The sequence below is a fragment of the Equus asinus genome, chromosome 21, assembly GCF_041296235.1.
Source record: "Equus asinus isolate D_3611 breed Donkey chromosome 21, EquAss-T2T_v2, whole genome shotgun sequence".
NCBI lineage: Eukaryota > Metazoa > Chordata > Mammalia > Perissodactyla > Equidae > Equus > Equus asinus.
The window spans coordinates 58,054,641-58,075,671 of record NC_091810.1 but is presented as its reverse complement, the minus strand read 5'-3'; the positions used below and the strand labels follow the sequence as shown (position 1 = coordinate 58,075,671).

The following is a 21,031-nucleotide window of genomic DNA, read 5'->3' as shown; positions in this document are numbered from 1 at the left end:
ATTTCAGGAAAGTGGCTCTTGCCATTATTCCCCAGCATCTTCAACATTTTCCTCTCTTCTGACTTCTCTCTCCACAATTAAAACATGTTCGAACATTCCCCCACCTTAATGATAAGAATAGCCTTTTTTCCCCTAGTGCCCATCCTCCCATAACTTCATTTCTGCATATCCAACTCCCTAGTCAATATCCACCCTGGGAGATCCCATAGGCACCTCAAAATTGGCACATCCGGAACCGAACTTGCCATCTTCTCTACCCCCAGAACATGTTCCTTTCCTGTCTCAGTAAATTACCCTCCATCAAGTCAACTACCCAAGTCATAAACCAAGTATCATGCCCACCCTCTACAATTAGTCAATTGCCAAATTTTATCTTCTGTAGATCATGTAATCTGTTAATCTCTCTTGATCTTCATTTCCCTAATCCTAGTTCAAGCCATTGTCATTTCTTACTTAGATTACTGCAACAACTTCTTCTTCTTCTTCTTTTTTGCTGAGGAAGATTAGTCCTGAGCTAACATCTGTGCCAACCTTCCTCTTTTTTTTGCTTGAGGAAGACTCACCCTGAGCTAACATTCGTGCCAATCTTCCTCCACTTTATATGTGGGTAGCTGCCGCAGCATGGCTGATGAGTAGAATAGGTCCCCACCAAGGATCCGAATCCGTGAACCCCAGTGCCGCTGAAGTGGAGCATGCAAACTTAACCACTACAACACTGGGCTGGCCCCTGCAACAGATTCTTAATTGGTTGCCTCCAGTCTCGCTCTTCTCCAAACCCATCTCTTCAATGCATTCAGCATTTCAAAATGTAAATTTAGTCATATCACTCATTTGATTAAAACTTTTCAATGCTGCTTACCCCTTGCTCTCAGTATAAAGGTTGAACTCCTTGGCTTCAAGGCCTTTTGTGATGGTCCCATTCTTACCACTACAGCCTTTTACCACCCCCAACCCCCAATCTCATCTCACATACACACACACACACACACACACACACACACACACACACACGCTCGCAAGTTTCCTACTGGGTCATGTCCTCTTGCCCTCCTTTGCTTCCAGGCCTTTGCCTGTGCTGTGCTCTCTACCGGCAGTGCTACCGTCTTCCTTTTGCCTGGTTAATCCACCTTTTCAGCTTAGACACTGCTTCCTCCATGAACTCTGTTTTGATTCACTGCTCTTCCCATAGCCCACCAAGTCTGGGTTGATTGTCTGAAGTAGATGCTGTCTTGGCCCATCCATATATCCTCAGGCCTTACCTGAGGGCTTTCTCTGGCCCCACGAACCTCCTCTGCCCTGATGCACAGTAAGCCAGAAATACAGAAAAGTATAATCTCCTGACCTCAGTAGTCTTTAACCAATGATGGATGAAACTTGGTGTATAAATACCCTAGTGCCCTCACTCCAGTGAGATTAAACTCCAACTACCTTCAATGGTAAGTGGCTTGATAGTACATGTATCGCTTCTCCCTTCCCCTCTCAGTGCTTCCTGGAACCACTTCCCAAATAATCTACTCGCACTGTAGCACTCAGGGTTTGCTTCAGAGGGAAGCCCCTAAGACACTGCTCCTCCTCTGTTCTCCCACAGCGATCATCATGTCAGTCGTCACATTGAATAGTGACTGCCTCTTTATTAGGGTGTCTTCATCATTAGCTGCCTGTCTTATACATCTCATCTACCCTCAGTACCTACCCCAGTGCCAAGCAGATAGTAAACACTATCAACACTTTAAATAGATGTTCGTAAATAAATGGGCAGTTGAATAGACACATGGACAGGAAAGTATGTGCAAATGGATGAGTGGATAAGTGGGTAAATGAATGAATGAATCCTTTCAATTAGACTGACAACTTGATCTGTACCCCTGAACAGTGCTATAGCATCATTAATCCCTAAGCCAGGACTTGCCTTTTTTTGGGAATCTTCATCAGAATCTGTTCCTGGAAACTTCTCTTTCCCAGAGTCTCTCAAAAAGAAGGATTTCCTTTTCTTATTACCAAATAGCTTTCTCTTCTTTGGGGAAAAAGATGATGCTTCAAGGGAATTAAGTGAACTTCTGTCAATTCCCATGGCAACCAGAGCCTTAGAGAGTGCACAAAAGCAATTAATGAACAGATTATACCTCCTCATAAAACATCGCAATTGACCTTGACCTAAGTGAGCATTCTCTTCTCTCTTCTGGTAGCACCATACCATTTAGATTGCCCATCATCTAACTGGAATATACCGGCTTTGTCATAATTTATCTGTGTAATATGTCCTGTTTGTCCATGGAGATTGCAGCCCTCAAAGGCAGGGTTGACTCATTCATATCTCCGTATCACTAACCCTAAGCACAGTGCCCAGTATGTGCCAGGCACTTAATAAATGTTTGTGTCTGATGATGCATAGATTAAGCATTTACAATGGGCTTTCCTCTGACAGATCTCTGTGGCGGATAAGGAGTGTATAAAACATGGTCCCTGTCCTGAAAATCTTAGAATTGAACTGGAAAAATGTAAAGATACCAGGGAAACAATGAGAATGGCCTATGAATATGACAGGAATTTCAAGAAGGGAGAGATGATCATGGCTTTTATCTCTAGAACCACCATTATTGCCTTCCCAAACCCTCTCAAGTGAACACAAACATCTCCAGATTCCCACAACAAAGCCCAGGGCAGAGCCTGAATTTACATATACACAAGTTTTATCCTGTAGCCAGCAGTTTGGGATCTGTCCTAGAAGGCTCGGGTTTCAGAAGGTCAAAGAACATCAAGACCAAGGGTTCCCTGTTCTCAAGAGTCCTGTGTCTGGACATCTCATTGAGAGACAGCGGCAGAGCCTGTCTTTCTGCAAGGGGCTTAAATTCTCAGAAGAGCACCAGTAAAGAGCACTACACCCCGGCCTCATACAGCACCCTTGAGCCTCAGGCCCCATGGCCTCTACGGTCCCCGCAAGCAGACCCCATGAGCCCCTACCTCCTTCTCTTTCTTTAACAGCTGCTGGGCTTCCTGGAACATTTTCTCCTTGGCCTCTGTCTCAGCAGCTACATTCCTGTTCTGTTCCTCGTAAGCCATGGTGACAACAGCCAGAGTTAAGTTAATCAGGTAGAAAGAGCCCAGGAAGATGACCACCACAAAGAAGAAGACTGAGTAGAGCCCCGAGGTAACCAAAGTCTGCAAGGGACAGAGCACACGCTTGCATCTGAAGCCTTCTTCCACAGGGCGGTGACCAGCACCTCAAGCAGAGATTGTATAGTAGCAATCGGCTTCCCCCAGCACTGGTGGGCTCAGCTGCCTGCAGCATCATCTACGGCCTCCCTAGGCACCCAGAGACTCCTGATGCCCTATATCTCAGTGAGGAAATGCCGTCCATAAGTTCCCATGGAAGTCTCAGTGACTTTACTATGATTTTCTCAAGGGTATTTGCATTTTAAAACTAAAAAGGCAAAAGAGATAGCAATGCTTCATGAAAACTGAAGCACTAGTGCTGGAACTTCAGGCAGCAGGGAACCTGGGGAGGGGTAATATTTCAAGGAAGTGGAGTTTTTGTCCACTATTCTTCCAAATATCATGTTTATAAAATTTTTTTTGATGTTTCTAACAGAACTTCTAAAGCAGAATTTAACAGTACAACTGTTAAGGCTGAGGAATAGATGACAAAGGTGGAAGATAGATGGTAGGTCATAAATAAATGATAGAGAGATAGATCAGTGACGGGGAGAGAGAGACAATAAATGGATAACCTGTTGATAAAGCTTCTCCCACGAATCTTGGGTCATAAGCCGGAACATGGCAAGAAAAGACCAGCCAAAGTTGTCAAACTTCGTAAAATTATGGTCAGGATTGTCATCTGTGTGTCTGCATTCAAAGTCTTCAGAACAGGCACTAGATATTGGAAACAAGTGAACAGAGAAAGAATTAGATTCCCCACAGCCCAGCTCCCCATCTTCCCCCATGGCGTTGGTTCCTCTGAGGGCCACGGGCTCACACCTGAAAGTCCTGGGTGAAGAGTACCTTTAGAGTGGCCATCCCCCTGTCTGACAACCCTCCCAGCCAAACCTTAACCTGGGCACCCATTGACTCTTTCCAAATAGATTGATTAGTAAATTCATATTAGCAGTTTTTCATTGAAAAATTAAGTGCAGTGACATAGTGAACAACCAATGGTAAAAAAGGGCTTACAATAAATAAGAAGTCTCCCTCTCTCCCCCAATCCTAGTCCCACTTCCTAGAGGCAACAGTTTAACAGCTACTTTTGTACCTTTTCCATGAATATAGAAGCACATATATATCAACACATATCTTCTATAATACATAAACGGGAGCATCCTTTGAACGCTCTCTTGCACCTTGCTTTCTTCATGGAACAGTGCAGCATGGAGATCTTTTCCATATCAGCATACAGGAAGACATCTCACTTATTTTCATGTCTTACAGTCCTGTGACTCACCTACTTGCTCTGCTAATGATGAATACTAAGGTTTCAGTTGTTGGTCTTTTGCTTTTACAAACATTTGGGGTTTAGTCTACAAACAATGAGTATCTTACACACAGATCTTTGCCCACATCACCAAAGCACACCTCACTAAGTGTATCTATAGGATATACTCAGGATATGTACTTCCTTAATTTTTAATAAATATAGTATTTTTATCGAAATAATATATGTGTGGTTTAAAAATCACATGGCACCAAAAGGCCTGCAATGAAAACCATTCCATCTTTCTTCAACCATCATTTACACACCCCAAATTCAACAACTTTTGATTCTTGTACATCCGTATCTCTAAATATAATGCTTATACTGATATTTGATTTATCAATTTTAGTCCTTGTTGATTAACTTCCTGTTATGGTAGATGAGGGATAGCCCTCCAACATCCCTTCTCACTTCATCACTACTTATATCAGTCTTCATAGAAAAATATTGTGGCCTGTGTCGATGGCTCTTCTGGGTTGGATACATTTTTTCTTGGCTCCTGTGTGTTGCTCTTTCCAAGTTTTACTCCCTCATTTTTCCGGAAAAAATCTCAAGTGGGCTTCTTAAGAAGACTGGGTGATCTTTGCATACACGAGTATACATTTATTCTACCTTTACAGTTGATAGATAGTTTGGCCAGAAATAGAATTTTGGGTTGAAAATAATTTTTCCTTAGAAATATGAAGGCACCACTCAGCTATTTATCCTGTGTGGCTATTGAGAATTCAGATGCTGTTTTGATTTTTTTATTCTTTTGTGAGTGACCTTCTTTTTCTCTTTGGTTTTCTGATCTTTTCCCCAGGTTCTGAAACACCATGACAATGGACTTGGCATGGTCCTTTTTCATTCATTGTATTGTGACTTTATGGGACATGGAGGGACTTGCATCCTTAATCCCAGGAAAATGCTCCATATTATTTCTTTGCTAATTTCCTCCCTTTTGCTTTTTCTGTGCTCTATTTCTGGAATTCCTACTTCGTCAAAAGTTGGAACTTCTGGATTAATGTTTATCCTCATATTTTCTGTCTCTGTCTTTTGTTGCTACCTTCTGGGCTATTTCCTCAACTTTATCTTTTAATTCTATTATTGATTTTATATAATCATGTTAGCAAAAAAAGATCTTTCTTGTTCTCTGACTGTTCCTCTTTCATAATAAGCTTTTTTTTTTTTTTTACGAAGATTAGCCCAGAGCTAACATCCATGCCATCTTCCTTTACTTTATATATGGGATGCCCGTCACAGTATGGCTTGATAAGCAGTGCTAGGTTGACGCCTGGGATCTAAAGCTGCAAACCCTGGGCCGCCAAAGTGGAGCGTGTGACCTTAACTGCTACAACACTGGGCCAGCCCCAAGCTATTTTTGTTTTTATGTATACAACATCTCTTTTAATTTCACCAAAGACCCCATTTAAAGCTTTAAAAGCCCTTTTTGGTTCCCCAACTTCTTGTGGTTTTGTTCACGGCTCTTACTGACCAAATGTTTGCATCCCCCAAAAGTTCCTATGTTGAAATACTGGCCCCCAGTGTGATGGTATTATGAGGTGGGGCCTTAGGGAGGTAATTAGGTCATGAGGGTGAGCCCTTATGGAATGGGATTAGTGCCCTTATAAAAGAGACCCCAGGAGAGCCCTCTAGGCCTCTTTCCATCATGCAAAGATACAATGAGTAGACAGTAGTCTGCAACCCCAAAGAGGGCCCTCACTAGAACCCAACCATTCTGGTGCCCTGATCATGGACTTCCAGCTTCCAGAACTGTGAGAAATAAACTTCTGTTGTTTATAAGCCACCCAGTCCATGGTATTTTGTTATAGCAACCTAAAGTAACTAAGACAATCGTCGCTTTTTCTGTTTCTTTATCCCGGCCTCCTTTACACCAAAGGCTTTTTCCAGTGCCCAGTAAGTCTGGGTTGTTCCGTCACATTTAATCAGACGTCCTGACAAGCTGATGGGTTGTTTGCTTGGTCGGCAGAGTGGGATTTGGTGAGTAGCAGGCTTTGCTTTAGGGTGACTCAGAAGGGGGACATTCATTGTGCCCTCTTTCCCACCAGATCTCAATGAATTCTGCCAAGTTTCAGTACCCTTATCTTCCAGGAGCCTGCTGGGGCTGAATCTACTACCATACTTAATTTCCCTCATTTCCTTGTTTCTTCAATCTCCCTCTCCCTGGACATGCCTTCCATTAACATATATAGGTGATTAAGTCTCTCCTCCAGTGTTCCCATCTCAGCAAAGGCACCACCAGTCACTCACACCAGAAATAAGAGAAACACCTATAACAGTTTTCTCTCCTCTGCACTTCCCACCGCTATCCTACACATGCACCTGTGTACGCATATGCACACCAACACCCCTCTTCAATCCATAGGTCTTGTTCCTCTCTGTCTCATAAATGTCTTTAGAATTCATCCATCAATTTCTCTTCACCTCCACTGTACAGCTTAATGACTCTCCTCTGTACTAACATAGCTCCTAAGTGGCTATCTCATCTACTCTATCCACCCATTCTCCACACAGCAACCATGGTGATCTTTAAACATATATAATCTACTCAGGTCTTGTTTCTTTTGTGATCAAGGTCAAAACCCTTGGCACTGATGGCCTACTAAGTCCTGCGTGGTTGGCTCCTGTCTCCTGCCCTTCTGCACAACAAGTTGCTGTGCTTCTTATCATCCTCAACGTGTCCGCATGCCCTGAGTCCTCCACCCTTGCTGTTCCTACTGGATGGAATTATTTGCTCTATGTCCTCACTTACCAGAACCTATTATTCACACTTCAGATCCAAGTTGTAGTCATGGGTTAGTTAGTCCTCAGGGAAGGAGGCAGTGAGCAAAGGTTGAAAACCAGGCCTGGGCCCTGAACGGATGAAAGCCTGCCTGGGAAAGTGACCTTGGTTTTGCCATCTCCTTGGAAACTGCCATGTTATGATCAATATGGAAGGTCATGGACTAGGAGTTGGTTTACTGTAAAATTCCTGAGCTTCGATATTACACCCCGACTGAGAGAGTCATGACTGTCACACAAGCTTAGAGAGACAAGGACACTACAAAGACCAGTTGGAAACCAAGGCTGCCTCTTCTGTGTGTCTAGGTCATCCACCCCACCTTGGACTTTGCCTACAGTAACCATACCTGCCTTGCAAGGATAAGGGGTCAACGAAGAACTGAATGTGACAGCTGCTGGGCCCCTCAGTAAACGAAAACACTGTGGGTGCAGTGTGTCCTGTCAAGGATCATTCTAGACAGCTCAGTAAAACTTGCATTAGATTAAAGCCTATTGTGCCTGTGAATTTGACCTAATCTGAATCTGTGACCATCACAGATGGCATTAGAAAAGACTTCTCTAATTTTATAGAGAGAGTTACAGCCTCCACCTTCTCTCACAGTAACTGCACATCTCTCTCATAATACTGATCATACTTCCAAGGATTTACTCTACGCCTCTCTTCCCTACAAGATGTCATTTCAAGTGGGCAGGGTTCCCTTGTTCATACTTGCATTCCTTGGGGCTAACACAGAGCTTGGCACACTGTAGGTCTTTGACACCTATTTGTTACTGAGGAATGAATGCAGTCTATTTTACTGTAGTGCCTAGCATATTATCTTAATTTGAAATACACTCAATAAATCTTCACTGAATTGAATCTCTCACCACAGAGAGCACTGATATCCTGAAACTAGAAAGGGTATCTTCAAAGGGCCAAAGGGCTACCAGCTGTTGGGGCAAATGTGTATGAACACACATACAACTGTACACGTAATTAGAGGCAGTGGCGGTCAACAGATCAGCAACAGCAGAAGTATGCTCTGATGATCTTGCATCAGAGCAATGCCACTGAATATGAAACCAGGACTTCATAGGGCTCTCAATCATAATGTCCTTTCTTACCTTTGAAAGTCTTGATTATTCACTCCATGAAATCAAAATATCACTACATTTTCAGTAGGTTTCTTATAAGCTACAAATTCAGCATAACTTGGAGAATAAAGCTGCTCTAAACACTTGGAAATAATTTTTAATTTAATAATGCACATCTAAACTTGCTCAGATACATGAAACAATGAGTACTGTTTGAGAACTATCATTGCTGCTTCCACAAGTCACTAGACAAAGACTGTTTGCCACATCACTTCAAAAGGTCTAGAGATGTTCTGCTTGGAAGAAAAATGAAGAGTATAAGCCTCTTACCTGCTACCCTTCCAGGAGCCACACATTCTGAATTCAGTGGGATTTTTCTTTTCAAAGCAAGAGTCTGAGAAGGGAAGAATCATAAATTCAGATTTTAAAAAAACACTGAAATGAAAAAGAATAGCAAATATGCCAGATTATGCTTGAAACAGATGGTTCAGAACTCTCTAAAATGATGGAAGTGGATGTCCAGAGAGGAACTGGAGCCTAAGCCATCAGGAAGGAGCAAGAGAAAAGGAGGGAAGGGAAGAAGGAAGGAGAAGTAGGAGGAGGAAGCAGTGCACCACCACCACTTTGCCCCTCAGGACATAAAACCAAACCAGAAATCACCTCCTGAGGGAAGCTGGACACAGACTCAGCCCATGAGAAGCTCATAAACCAAGAAAGACATGGAGAAAGTGTAGCCACATCAAATTGGTGTAGGGTTGACCTCAGTGTGGAAAGGGAGCGACATAGAAAGAAGTGATGTTACTGGAGGAAATACTCGAAAAGGGGGCTGGGAAGTTTCTGGTTCCCTTTGGCCAAATTCGGGCATTCTGAAAACTTCTGCAAAACATGACAAAGAAGTGGGCAGAGATTTATGTGGGAAAGCATAGGTGCTGACATTGCTTTTGTGGATGTGGCTTCGGGCTTTTCCTTCTCCATGGAAACCCAAAGAATGAGTCAATTCTCTAAGAAAGGCATCTGTCTGCCTGAGAAGCCTGGATGCATGAAGTCATCCCTTGCTCATAAGAGACTTTGTAATGCAGATATGTAGACAGTGTGAGTGAGGATAAATAAAAGTTAACCATGCACAAGCTAAGGAGTGAAAGATGGGGTATTTACCGTCAAGGTTACTGGAATTCTTACAGGACTTCTTGACACATCTCTGGCTCAAATTTCCCATGAAGAGCTGCTGACCTACCAGGGCGAAAATGCTGAGGCAAAAGAGAGTCAGGATCATCACATTGACAAGCTTCCTCACAGAGCGCAGCAAGGCCCCAACAATGACCTTCAAACCTGAGAAGGAGAACAAGTGTGGGGAGATGCCCCTACTCATGCACACACCAGACACAGGCAAGGGGCAGACATGGGAGGGAGCAGCCAAGGCCTTATCTGATTGTAGGCTGGAATTGGAAACTGGCCTGACCTAGGATTCTGATGCCATGAGTTCTATTTCAACTCTATGCCTTAGAAGCTGTTTGTCATCGAGTGGTCCACCAGTCTAGGACTTGATCTCTTCGCCCTGCTCTACATCTGTCACAGGGTTGCTCTGAAGAGCAAATGAGAAGACTTCGAGCAGAAACATGCCACACAGGCATAAGGCATAACTTGATGACAGCTGTGCAGGCACCTCCACAGCTGGGGGTCACATGCAGCATTAAGGCCAAAGTGAGGCCACCCTAGAGAAGGAGTTAGAGTTGTATTAAGTTTTACTAGTCACTAACTATTACGAGGTACTTGAGGTTCCATGAGACATAGCCAACTTGAGGGGCAGGGAGCTGGAAGAAGGAGAGGAGGAGCTTTGTCTGGATCCAAATATGAGGATGTCCTAGGAAAAAACTCAGGTTACTAGTTATAACAGGGGTCTTTATTTCATTCATTCAAGAAATATTTACTAAGGACCTCCTGTGTCCATGGCACACTGTTAGGCTGACAAAGTTACAAACTAAGAGGGACATAATCTTACAGTATGCTGGTAAATATTTAACATCAGCTCTCTGAGTGGGGGTTGGAGGTGTATGGGGAAAGTCTTCGTTTGTAGCATTCACAGCTTTCCTTGTTTGCTGAATTCTATAGCAGAGATTCCTCTTCTCTCTCCACACACCCCTCTCCCTCAGCTGGTTTCAAGATACCAACATGACATCCCTGGATGCAGAGTTGGAAAGAGATGTGCACAGTCTGCTGGGGAGCCAGAACAAGTCAGCCCCAGTACACCACTGAGTTATTGGCTCTGCTCCCAACACAGCTGGAGAGATAAACAACCAGATTTGAGTTGTAATGTGTGAGATGACACTAAGTGAAAGTTTCAACTGACCAGTGTAGGCCATGAACAGTAGACTTGAGAACACAAGGCAGCATCCAATAGGAGGCTAAGCCTGCACTGGATGACCTTCCCACAAAGTATGAGGCCACAAGGGGAGGAGCCTTGAGGCCAAACTGGGACATTCACTATGTCCCCAGTTGCAGCCAAACAAGAAGTTACTACACCTCATCCAAGCTTGATTTTAATCTATAAAAAGAGGCTAGAGTCTTCTCTAAAGCAACACAATTTGGATGAAAGATGTTTGTGATTCCTGAATAAGTTTTACATGGTCCCATAGAAGATTGTACATCACATCTTTACTTCCAAAAGGATCCAGGGATCTCATGTGTTCATCAGTCAAAATGTAGACTATGTTCACTTGCTTAGAGGGGAAGGAGACACCAAGGCTACTAAGTGACTGCCTGAATGTATATTTGACCGGTATGAAAATACCAGGGACACAGCTCATGCAGAAAGCCCCTAAATCCGCCAGGAAACCACGGTCAACCTTGCAAAAGAGAGAGAGAGGGAGGAGGAAGGACAAATTCTACCTAAGTGTCCTTCTGACTGTCAGTTTCTTTATCACTATGCAATTGCTTTTGTGGAGTTTCAAAAAAAAATAACCCACTGCCTCTGTTTGAAAATATCCAAATTGCCTGTAGTTTTGGTATTAGAGCTAAGCCATTGACAGAAAATACTAGAAGAGGAGGGGAAAAAAAGGGAGGAGAGAAAGGACTCCAGAGAGGGAATATTTTTTAACAAAGATTTTTTTTTTTTGTAAAAGAAAGGAAAGAGGAAGAAGAGGAAAAAGGTCTGCCATAATAACCTCATTTTTGATAAACTGGAATTGATAGTCACAACACATCTTTGGCTTCATCCTGATTCAGAGCACCTTCCTTACCTGGCTTCCAGGAGACTACCTTTGCTTTCCTTCCTACTTCACTGGTAGCTCCTGCTCATCTCCTTTGCTGGTTGCTCTTCTTCCCTCCCCTTTAAGGTTGCAGTGCCCCAGCACTTGGTCCTGGGTGCTTTTCTATTCTCCATCTTTGCTCACTCCGTTGGTAATCTCATCAGATTTCATAGCTCTAAATATTATGCATAGGCTCATAATTTCCAAAATGATTATCTCCAGCCCAGACAGTTCCCTGAACTCCAGACTTGTATATTTAATTGCCTACTTGATACTTTCACTTGGATGTCTCAAAGCCATCTCAAACAGAACATGTCCAAAGCTAAATCTTAATCTGACCCCCAAGATCCACTCCTTTCACAGTCTTCTCTATTTCAGGCAATGACGACTCCCTATTTCCAGTCACTCAGGCCAAAAACCTCTACTCATTCTCGACTTTTTTCTTTTGCTCACACCACACATACAATCAACCTATCAGGAAATGCTATACTTTTACCTTCAAATTTATACAGAATCTGATCACTGTCCAACAACTCCTCTACCACTACCTGATCTGAGGGCCCCACCATGTCTTGCGCGGATTATAGCAGTGGCCTTTTGCATCAGTTTGGGTTCTCTGAGAAGCAGATACTCTGTGATTAGATGTGCAAGAGATTTGTGGGTGAAAAGCCTGTGAAGAATAAAGGGGAGGGAGTAGAGTTGGCAGAAAGAGCCTCAGACTGTGACACAGGGCTGACACCTGGGAAAGGAGAGTAGTAAGAAAGCAAGCTTGGACAGGAAGTGCCTCAGACTATAGTGCTGCTATGAGAAAGTGTCAATGAGGTTGCTGGGGAGCCCCTGGACCAAAGTCCTCCATGAGAGGAGTCCCATGTCCTTCAGGACATGCAGGGAAAGTACAATCCTGGTATGAATGCAGTGGTGAACCAAGAGAGGTGGCAGTTGGGACCATTAGTCAACTGTGCTCCCTAGAGCAGGAGATCTGAGCAGTACATTTCCATGGTGACCACTAAGCCTCCTATCTGCTTCTGCTCCTATCCTGCTTCTGTCTTTGATCCCTCACATTCTATTTCCCATACAACAGCCAGAGTAAGCCTTTTAAAACATAAATCAGATCATGTGACTCCTCTGCTCAAAGTCCTCACATGGCTCCCATTACTCTCAGAGCAAAGCCCAAGTCCTCTCAGTGCTTAGATGGCCCCCCTTCACCTGGGTGGTCCCACCTCTATCACCTGGCCCCTCACTCTGTCTGCTCCAGCCCCATCCATATCTTTTCTAATCCTCAGTCTTCTGACTGGCAGTGTCCTATGCTCAGAACACTCTTTCCCATATATCTGCTTGTGAAACTCTCTCACCGCCTCCATATCTGCTCATATCTCACCTTCTCAGTGACACCTATTCTGACCACTCTATTTAAAATCACAACCTGCTTCCTCTAACCCCTGTTACTTCCAATAGCCCTCAAGTTGTCTACTTTTCCATTTTATTTTTCCATGGCACATATCACTTTCTAACATGATATATAGTTTACTTATTTATGAGAGTTATTGCTTAGTGACTGTCTCCCTATTCCCCACCCAGAATGTAAACTCCACAAGGGCAAGGATCTTTGTCTGATTGCTCACTGATATGTCCAAACAGCTAGCACAGTGTCTGGACATAATAGACTCTTAATACATATCTGTTGAATGATCAAATAAATAAGTAAAACAGTTTGTTTGTTTTTGGTTTACAAGACATATTGAGAAATTTTAACTATAAAACAACATTCTCTCCCACTAAAAGCCAGTGTTAAAAGTTAGAGTGACTTACCCGAAACTACTGAAATTGCCTTCAACGCTCTGAACACTCTAAAGGTACGCAGGGATGACAGACTGATCCCACTGAACTTATTTGGCGAATATGACACAAACCTACAAGACAAAGCACAGAGAAAGCCCAGGCTTGCTCAGTGCTGTGGCTGCAGAGCATATCTCCACAAAGGCCACAGGTAAGCACGGCCTGGGGCCTGTGTCCACCAAGGTGAAGCCTGCAGCCTCACCTTCCCAGCCCCATCTTTATCTCAGGGTCTGGAAATACTACTTTCTACTGTTATAGACCATAGATTGCATACGAAGCTGTTCTCAGCTAATTTTTATACTTGGACACAGATGAGGATTCTTTGAAATAGTCCATTCAATTGTGGCTATATCCATGAATAAAAAAAAATCAACTCAAACATTTATTGGCTGGCTGTCAAGTTGCAGGCCCCAATGCACTTCCTGAGGTCTCACCGCATAGTCAAGCCCGAAAGGAAGCTAGCAGGTCTGGCTCCAGAGCCTGCACTTTTCCCCACTGCACTACACCACCTTTCAATAACCAAGAGCACCCAATCATTGAACTTCAAATGTAAGACTCTAAAATTAATAGCAGCTACATCAAAGGGCTTTTGTGAATATTAAACAGAAAAATACATGCAAAGTGCTTGAAACAATGGCTGGCACAAATTAAGTAATGTTAGGTTTATTATTACTGTACTGGCAATGAGCCATTGTTCTTCTTGCTTTTTATTTTGCTGACTCCGTCTCACAATTCAGATGCCAAATTGATGTCCTCTCTTTCAGGAAGAACTTCAGCTCTCTCAAAATGGACCATGGACTTAAACAAAACAGCCAAAACTATAAAACTTCTAGAAGAAAACATGAGAGAAACTCTTTGTGATCTTATAATAGTGAAAGAATTTTTAGATTCCTTGGTTCTTCCTACATGCTCTGACAGCCCAATACACGTGTAGCTCCTATCCTAGCACTCATCCTATACGAGATTGTAACGGTCATTAATTGTTTCTCTTCCCCTCTGAACTGTGAGCTTCAAGAGAGTGAAGACCATGTATGATTTTTTTTCATTATCACAAACCCTGTATCTTACATAGAGCCTGGCCCATAACAGGCCAGTGTTTGGTGAGTGAACGGCTGAAGGAACGAAAACAGGAGTATTGACCTAGAAATGGATTTGTGCATGGAAGCCTCTGGCCAACTGGCTACATGGTGCTGTTCAGGACCAACCAACACTGTACTCAAACCTCTAGGCATTACTGGGCCATACTCAGCCACTCACATGGATACATACAGAGCCCTGATGGGAGCCAAGGGGCTTCTTTCCTACCCCAAGTCTCTTCAATAAAATCTTTAATATTCTTACGCTGTTGCAATGACAATGGAGTCCAGCCAGTTCCATGGATCTCGAAGGAAAGAAAACTCATCCAGAACAAAACCTCTTGCCAATATTTTTATCAAAGCTTCAAAAATATAAATCCCAGTGAAGACATACCTACAAAGCAAATCATTCAGAACAAGAAGGAACATGATAAGTGATGTGAAAAGCAGAGAGCCCATCTGTCTTATCTGGCCTTAATGGGTTTTACTCTATTTCAATGTGACGATTAACATGCTGGTCTTCAGCAAACCTGAGTTCAGAAAGGCAAGCTCCTCAAGCAAGTTTCGGTATTTAGAATTTCTGAGAAACAAGCCCATGTATAAAGTTGTAAAGCTGATTTTCAATGCCTAGCTTCATGGCCATATTCTTGAGAGTTGTTTCGGCCAATATGTGGGGGTTGTAGTTTGTCACAGGTATTCTAGAGTTGTCACTCTGATGTACAGAAGGGGACAATGGCAAAGGAACAAAGAGAGTAAATGATGAGGCTAAAAACTGAATCTTCCACATCCCATGTTCATGGATTAGAAGATTTAATATTGTTAAGATGTTCATACTACTCAAAGTGAGTAGTAAGCAATCCCAATCAATGTAAACCCTATCAAAATCTCAATGACATTTTTTGCACAAATAAAAACTCAATCCTGAAATTCACATGGAATTTCAAGGGACCCTGAGTAGCCAAAACAATCTTGAAAGAAAAGAACAAAGTTGGAGATCTCACACGTTCTTATATCAAAACTTATCACAAAGCTAAAGTAATCAAAATAGTGTGGTACTGGCATAAAGACCACTGGAGTAGAATAGAGAGCCCAGAATAAGCCCTCGCATATAGGGTCAAATGAGTCTCAACAAGGGTGCCAAGACTATTCAATGAAAAAAGGACAGTCTTTTCTACAAATGGTGTTGGGAGAGCTCAATATTCACATACCAAAGAAGGAAGTTGGATGCTTACCTTACACTACGTACAAAAATTAACTCAAAATGGTTGAAAGAGCTACATGTAAGGGCAAAAACTATAAAACTCCTAGAAGAAAATATTTGCAAATCATATATCTGACGAGAGGTTAATATCTGGAAAATATAAAGGACTCCTATAACCCAACAACAAAAAAATCAAATAATCCAATTTAAAAATGGCCAAATAACTTGAACAGACATTTCTCCAAAGATGATATACAAATGACCAAAAAGCATACGAAAAGATGTTTAATATCACTAATCATGAGGGCAATGTAAATCAAAACCACGATGAGATATCATCTCATACTCATTAGGATGGCTACTTTTAAAAAAATGAAAAACAACTAGCGTTGGCGAGGATGTGGCGAAATTGGTACACTTGTACACTATTGGTAGGACTGTAAAATGGTGCAACCACCATGAAAAACAACATGGAGGTTTCTCAAAAAATTAAAAGTAGAATTGCCATATAATCTAGCAATCCCACTTCTGGGTATGTATACAGAAGAATTGAAAGCAGAGGCTCAAAGAGTTATTTACAGACACATGTTCATAGCAGCACTATTCACAACAACCAAGAGGTAGAAGCAACCCAAATGTCCATTGACAGATGAATAGATCAATAAATGTGGTATATACATACAATGGAATATTATTGGGCCTTAAAAAGGAAGGAAATCCTGTTACATACTATGACGTGGATGAACCTTGATGTCATTATGCTAAGAAAAATAGACCATTTACCAGGAAACAAACACTGTGTGATTCCACTTATATGAGGCACCTAGAGTAGTCAAACAGGTAGAGACAGGAAGGAAAATGGCGGTTGCTAGGGACTGGAGGGGAGGGCAGAACAGGCAGTTATTGCTTAATGGATGAAGTTTCAGTTTTGCAAGATGAAAAGAGTTCTGGAGATGGATGGTAGTAATGGTTGCACAACTATTTGGTACTTAATATCAGTGAACTGTATACTTCTAAAAATGGTTAAGATGGTAAATTTTACCTAATGTCTATTTTACCACAATTTTTTAAAAAACGATTTCCATTTTCTTCCCTGAGTCCTTCATCATGTTCTGCCATCTAATTTATTTCCCCTCTTCCCCTTCCCCCTCCTCCAAAACCCCCCACAATATCCTACCTCTCTTGTAATAATCCCAAGCTGTCAAAAATGCTGCATCTGTGTGCACATGTGCACACACACACACACACACAACACACACTGGTTCCACTTTGGGGACAGAAACAATCTGTTGATTCAGAGTAAAAGAAGAGAACATTTACTGGTAGAATATCCACCCACTGTTAGCCCTCAAAGCTAATGAATTAAGGTTTTGGGAACCTGAAAACTCCCAAAGCAGCCAAGTCCATGAGCAGAAGTGGTCATGAGGCTGCCACAGGCAAAAGCTCCTCTCTGCTTCAGCCTTTTTCTAAGCTGCTCATCTTTTAGGTGACAAATGAACATAGCAGATAAATTAATCTTTGCCCTGAAATACCATCTTTTAAACTCAGGTATAATTTATAAAGTTATAGGTATTTTGAAAAAAGGCTGTAATTGCAGACTTGTGGGATTTCACAAATCTTCATCTAGATCTCGAGCAAATGAGAGAGCAGCCCCTGACTGCCACTTGTGCTTGGCCATCAAGCCTCCCACCTCCCACCACCACCATTCTCTCTTTTCCAACAGAAGCCTGGCCAACGGGACAGGCAAAGCAAGATGACATCTGATACGGAGTAGCGCCATGCCCACCAGCAGAAAGCAGGACTGGGGAGCTCCATGACGGGGAGACCCCAACCCACCAGGCAAATGAGGTCCTCCAGAGTGTGTCACTGTCAGCTCAGGCATAGTTAGGGTTTCCAGTCAGCGCCATGGGTGATGCCCAGCTAGGTTACCAGAACACCACTGCCTGTCCTAGAGGACTTCTGAATTCATTCTCTGAGAGCTATTAACTTGGGATCAATTTCCTCATGGAAAAGTTTTCTAACCAAAGAAAACTGGAGAAACTCTCCCCCGCAGGCTTAACCAGTCACTCAGCTGCATGCCTCCTTTTATGAGGATTTTTTTTTATTGCTTTTTCTCCCCAAATTCCCCCAGTACATAGTTGTCTGTTTTTACTTGTGGGTCCTTCTAGTTGTAGCATTTGGGATGCTGCCTCAAGGTGGCCTGACGAGCGGTGCCATGTCCATGCCTAGGATCCGAACCAGTGAAACTCTGGGCCGCCGAAGCAGGGCGCGCGAACTTAACCACTCGGCCACAGTGCCAGCCCCTGTTCCGGAGGAGGACATTTTTACCAGCTTCCTCCCACTCCCACTTTCATGCATCTTCTGCCATCCAAATGCTGCCAGGTGAGAGCAGCTGCTTCTCCTACCACCCTACCCCCCAACCCCAGCCTCTCTAATTCCCTACAGCCTAGACAAGGCTTCTTTCATATCTCTGCCTTATGAGTATTTTAATAGTGAAAATGGCCTTCAAGCAAATTAGCTTCCAGTTGGGCCACTGCTTCCTGTTAATGGGAAGAGAGGACTCATTGTATCTTTCCAGAAGTGCTGGGTAGGGCAAACCACTGCTAAGGGAGCAATGCCCGCTCCTGGATCTGTCTCCTTCATGGGTCCCACTCTGTTGACCACAAAGCCTTCCAGGGATGCTGCAGTAAAACAATGAGCAGCAGCGCCTGCACTCTCAGTCAGCTCCTCACATGAAACAGTCAACTCTCCAGAGGAGAGACCATTTTCCTCAGTGATGCTACCAGGATGGTTTCTATTCCCAGAGGTGTCCATTGTGGCATATAGAATCATATGAAATTCTAGAAAAGGCAAAACTAGTCTAGAGTAACAGAAAGCATATCAGTATTTGCCTGGGGTTGGGAGTAGGGAGTAGGAGATTGCAAAGAGGCATGTGGAAACTTTTTAGGGTGGCCGGAATGCTTCATATTTTGATTGTGGTGGTTTCTATCACATAGTTAAATATGTGATAGAAATAAATGGCCTCTTATTTTTTATTCAATTTATTATTCAGTATATTCCTGAAAGATTAAGTAAATGTGTTAAACCAGAAAAACTAGGATTTTTTAATCAAAATATAGAACTTTCTAAGTTAAAAACATCAACTTACGTGTCTAAGTAGCCAGTTAAATATTATGAAAAGTTAATATTTTAATTTTACAAAGAATTCACTCAAACTGACCAGCAAAAAAAACATGACACCTGGGCAAAGATGGGAATACACAATTCACAAACTAAAACAAAAAAGTTTCCATCTGGAAATTAAGGAAATGCAAATATTTTTAACTTCATAAGTTAATGAAAAAAAACTGCAATGCTGGCAAAAATGAAGCATGACTGGTTATTAGAATACAGAGTATTTTGATAATGAGTAAATTGATACACAGAGAGTAGCTTTATGCAAAGAGATGCTTGTTGCAACGCTATTTACAGTAGTAAAATACTAGAGTGGTTAAGTAAATTATGGTTTATTCACTAGACAAAATATTGTATAGCCATCAAAATGGACTCCTAGAAAGCCCATGTAAGCACAAAGAAAACCACTTAAAAGCTAGACATAAAATTTGTATGTGCTGTTTATTACAAATGTAATTTCAAGTAGCCTTTAAAGACAATTGTAGATATATATATATAAAACTGACTGCTAGCATTTGTGTTGAGGAACTGGGATTATTTGTGATTTTTTCTTTCTCTATCTAAACTCTGATGTCATCATAATTCTTTTAGGTCTATTTGTTTAAAGACTTAGGACAGACGAATTCAGGGTGAACACTTACTCGGCATTGTCGGCATCCTTATTACTCCTGTCCTTCTCACTAGCTGTGGCCATGAACACGCAGTTGATGATGACGGTGCAGATGATGAACATGCTGAACAATGTGAGCGGCGTCCGTTAAGGCAGCTACACTCCAGGACGGCACGTGTCATGAGTCGTTGTAGTGGAGGCTGTGGGCAGCCCTCCAGGTATCCTTTTCTGCAGGTGCTCCTGTCCTCTAACCATAAATGTTGGCTGAGAACAACTCACAGCTGTCCCCTCCCCTGAAGAACTGTCCTCGGTGAATGGCAGCCTCCTCACCTGGAGGGCTACAACCGCCTTTCACATGTCTGATGGACAGACTTACAAAAATCTGGCCCCTTGCTTCCGGGCAGGGCAGCTCTGTGACACAATTCGTGCGCAGGAGCTTCCCGTGGGCTCATGCTGACGCAGTCTCAGCTGAGACCCCATCCTTGTTTGGCTCCCTCTTTTGCTCCAGGCTGCTTCCCTTTTTCCTCCTCCAGAGAGCATTCCCTTACTAAATCACTTAAATAAGAATCCACATCTGGGGCTCTGCTTCTAGGGAACCCAACCTACATAGTTATTCCTTCCCATTCTCCTCAATACATCATTATGTCTACCAATCCATGTCCTTTTCACTGCCCCAAGTCTAAAACTACCTACTGTCTCCCCACCCCCTGCACACATCAGACACGCTCAGTAATTCCCACTTGTCTTTATCCTTTAAGATTGAGGTTGTGAACTCGAAGTCTTAAGAGCCCGGCAAATCATACAAATGGGTGAAACGGGCTGATGTTGGTCACAGAGAGAGGTGGAGACATGATGAAGCAGAGCTTGCAGGTCCCCTCTAAAAGAGGCAGTGGTTTCTCACCACACAGATTTTTTCCAGGTAGGAATGCAGGCCTGGCCTTGACAGAGGTTCCACTTTTCAAAAGAAGCTGGAAATCTGGATGTTTAACATTAGAGAGCATTTCCAAAAAGTTTTAAACACTGTGTAGGTCCAACACAACACATTTATCAACTACATACAGTGCACAGGTTGCCAGGTTACATCATTTATTTGGGTCTCAACTTAGATGTTCCTTTCTCCAGGAAGTCATCCTTGATGCCTCCAAAGCACAGTGGTATCTCTCCACACTACCACTTCCAGACTGCCCATCTGACTAAAGAAATCGCCTGCCTTTTGACCCACCTCCTTCTGAAGCCAAAGGATCCCAGAGCGGGGGCCACGCCTTGTTGACCCCCAGCACTAACACAGCCCCTGCCACATAGCAATAGGCACTCAGCCAGTATTAGTTGAAAAAATGAACTGTTTCCACTCAAAAAACACGTGAACATCTTGGGGCTCATGCACTTTTCACATGACCTAGACTTAGTAAAAGATGCAATAAAAGGATATGAATGGACTGAGATTCTAATGGCTAAGCCTCGGATTGAACTGAAAGGCCCAAAAATGAACAAGGCACGTTTGGCGCTGAAGCGGTAGATTGTTCTCTTTTTGTTCAACACCATGAATGTCTGCAAGACAACAAAACACAA

The 21,031-nt window shown here is 42.8% G+C and overlaps 1 protein-coding gene across 1 annotated transcript in view; it reads right to left on the bottom strand.

Annotated features, from left to right (window-relative positions):
• The window catches only part of SCN11A (sodium voltage-gated channel alpha subunit 11), an 84,657-nt gene that overhangs the window by 52,304 nt on the left and 11,322 nt on the right, over positions 1 to 21,031 (bottom strand). The window contains exons 3-11 of the mRNA XM_014859596.3: positions 20,892 to 21,010; positions 19,494 to 19,595; positions 14,743 to 14,871; positions 13,375 to 13,475; positions 9,476 to 9,649; positions 8,651 to 8,714; positions 3,729 to 3,870; positions 2,962 to 3,159; positions 1,910 to 2,083 (exon numbers count right to left, since the gene is read on the bottom strand). Of these exons, the coding sequence (XP_014715082.2) occupies positions 1,910 to 2,083; positions 2,962 to 3,159; positions 3,729 to 3,870; positions 8,651 to 8,714; positions 9,476 to 9,649; positions 13,375 to 13,475; positions 14,743 to 14,871; positions 19,494 to 19,595; positions 20,892 to 21,010 (1,203 nt within the window). The remainder of the gene's footprint in view (positions 1 to 1,909; positions 2,084 to 2,961; positions 3,160 to 3,728; positions 3,871 to 8,650; positions 8,715 to 9,475; positions 9,650 to 13,374; positions 13,476 to 14,742; positions 14,872 to 19,493; positions 19,596 to 20,891; positions 21,011 to 21,031) is intronic.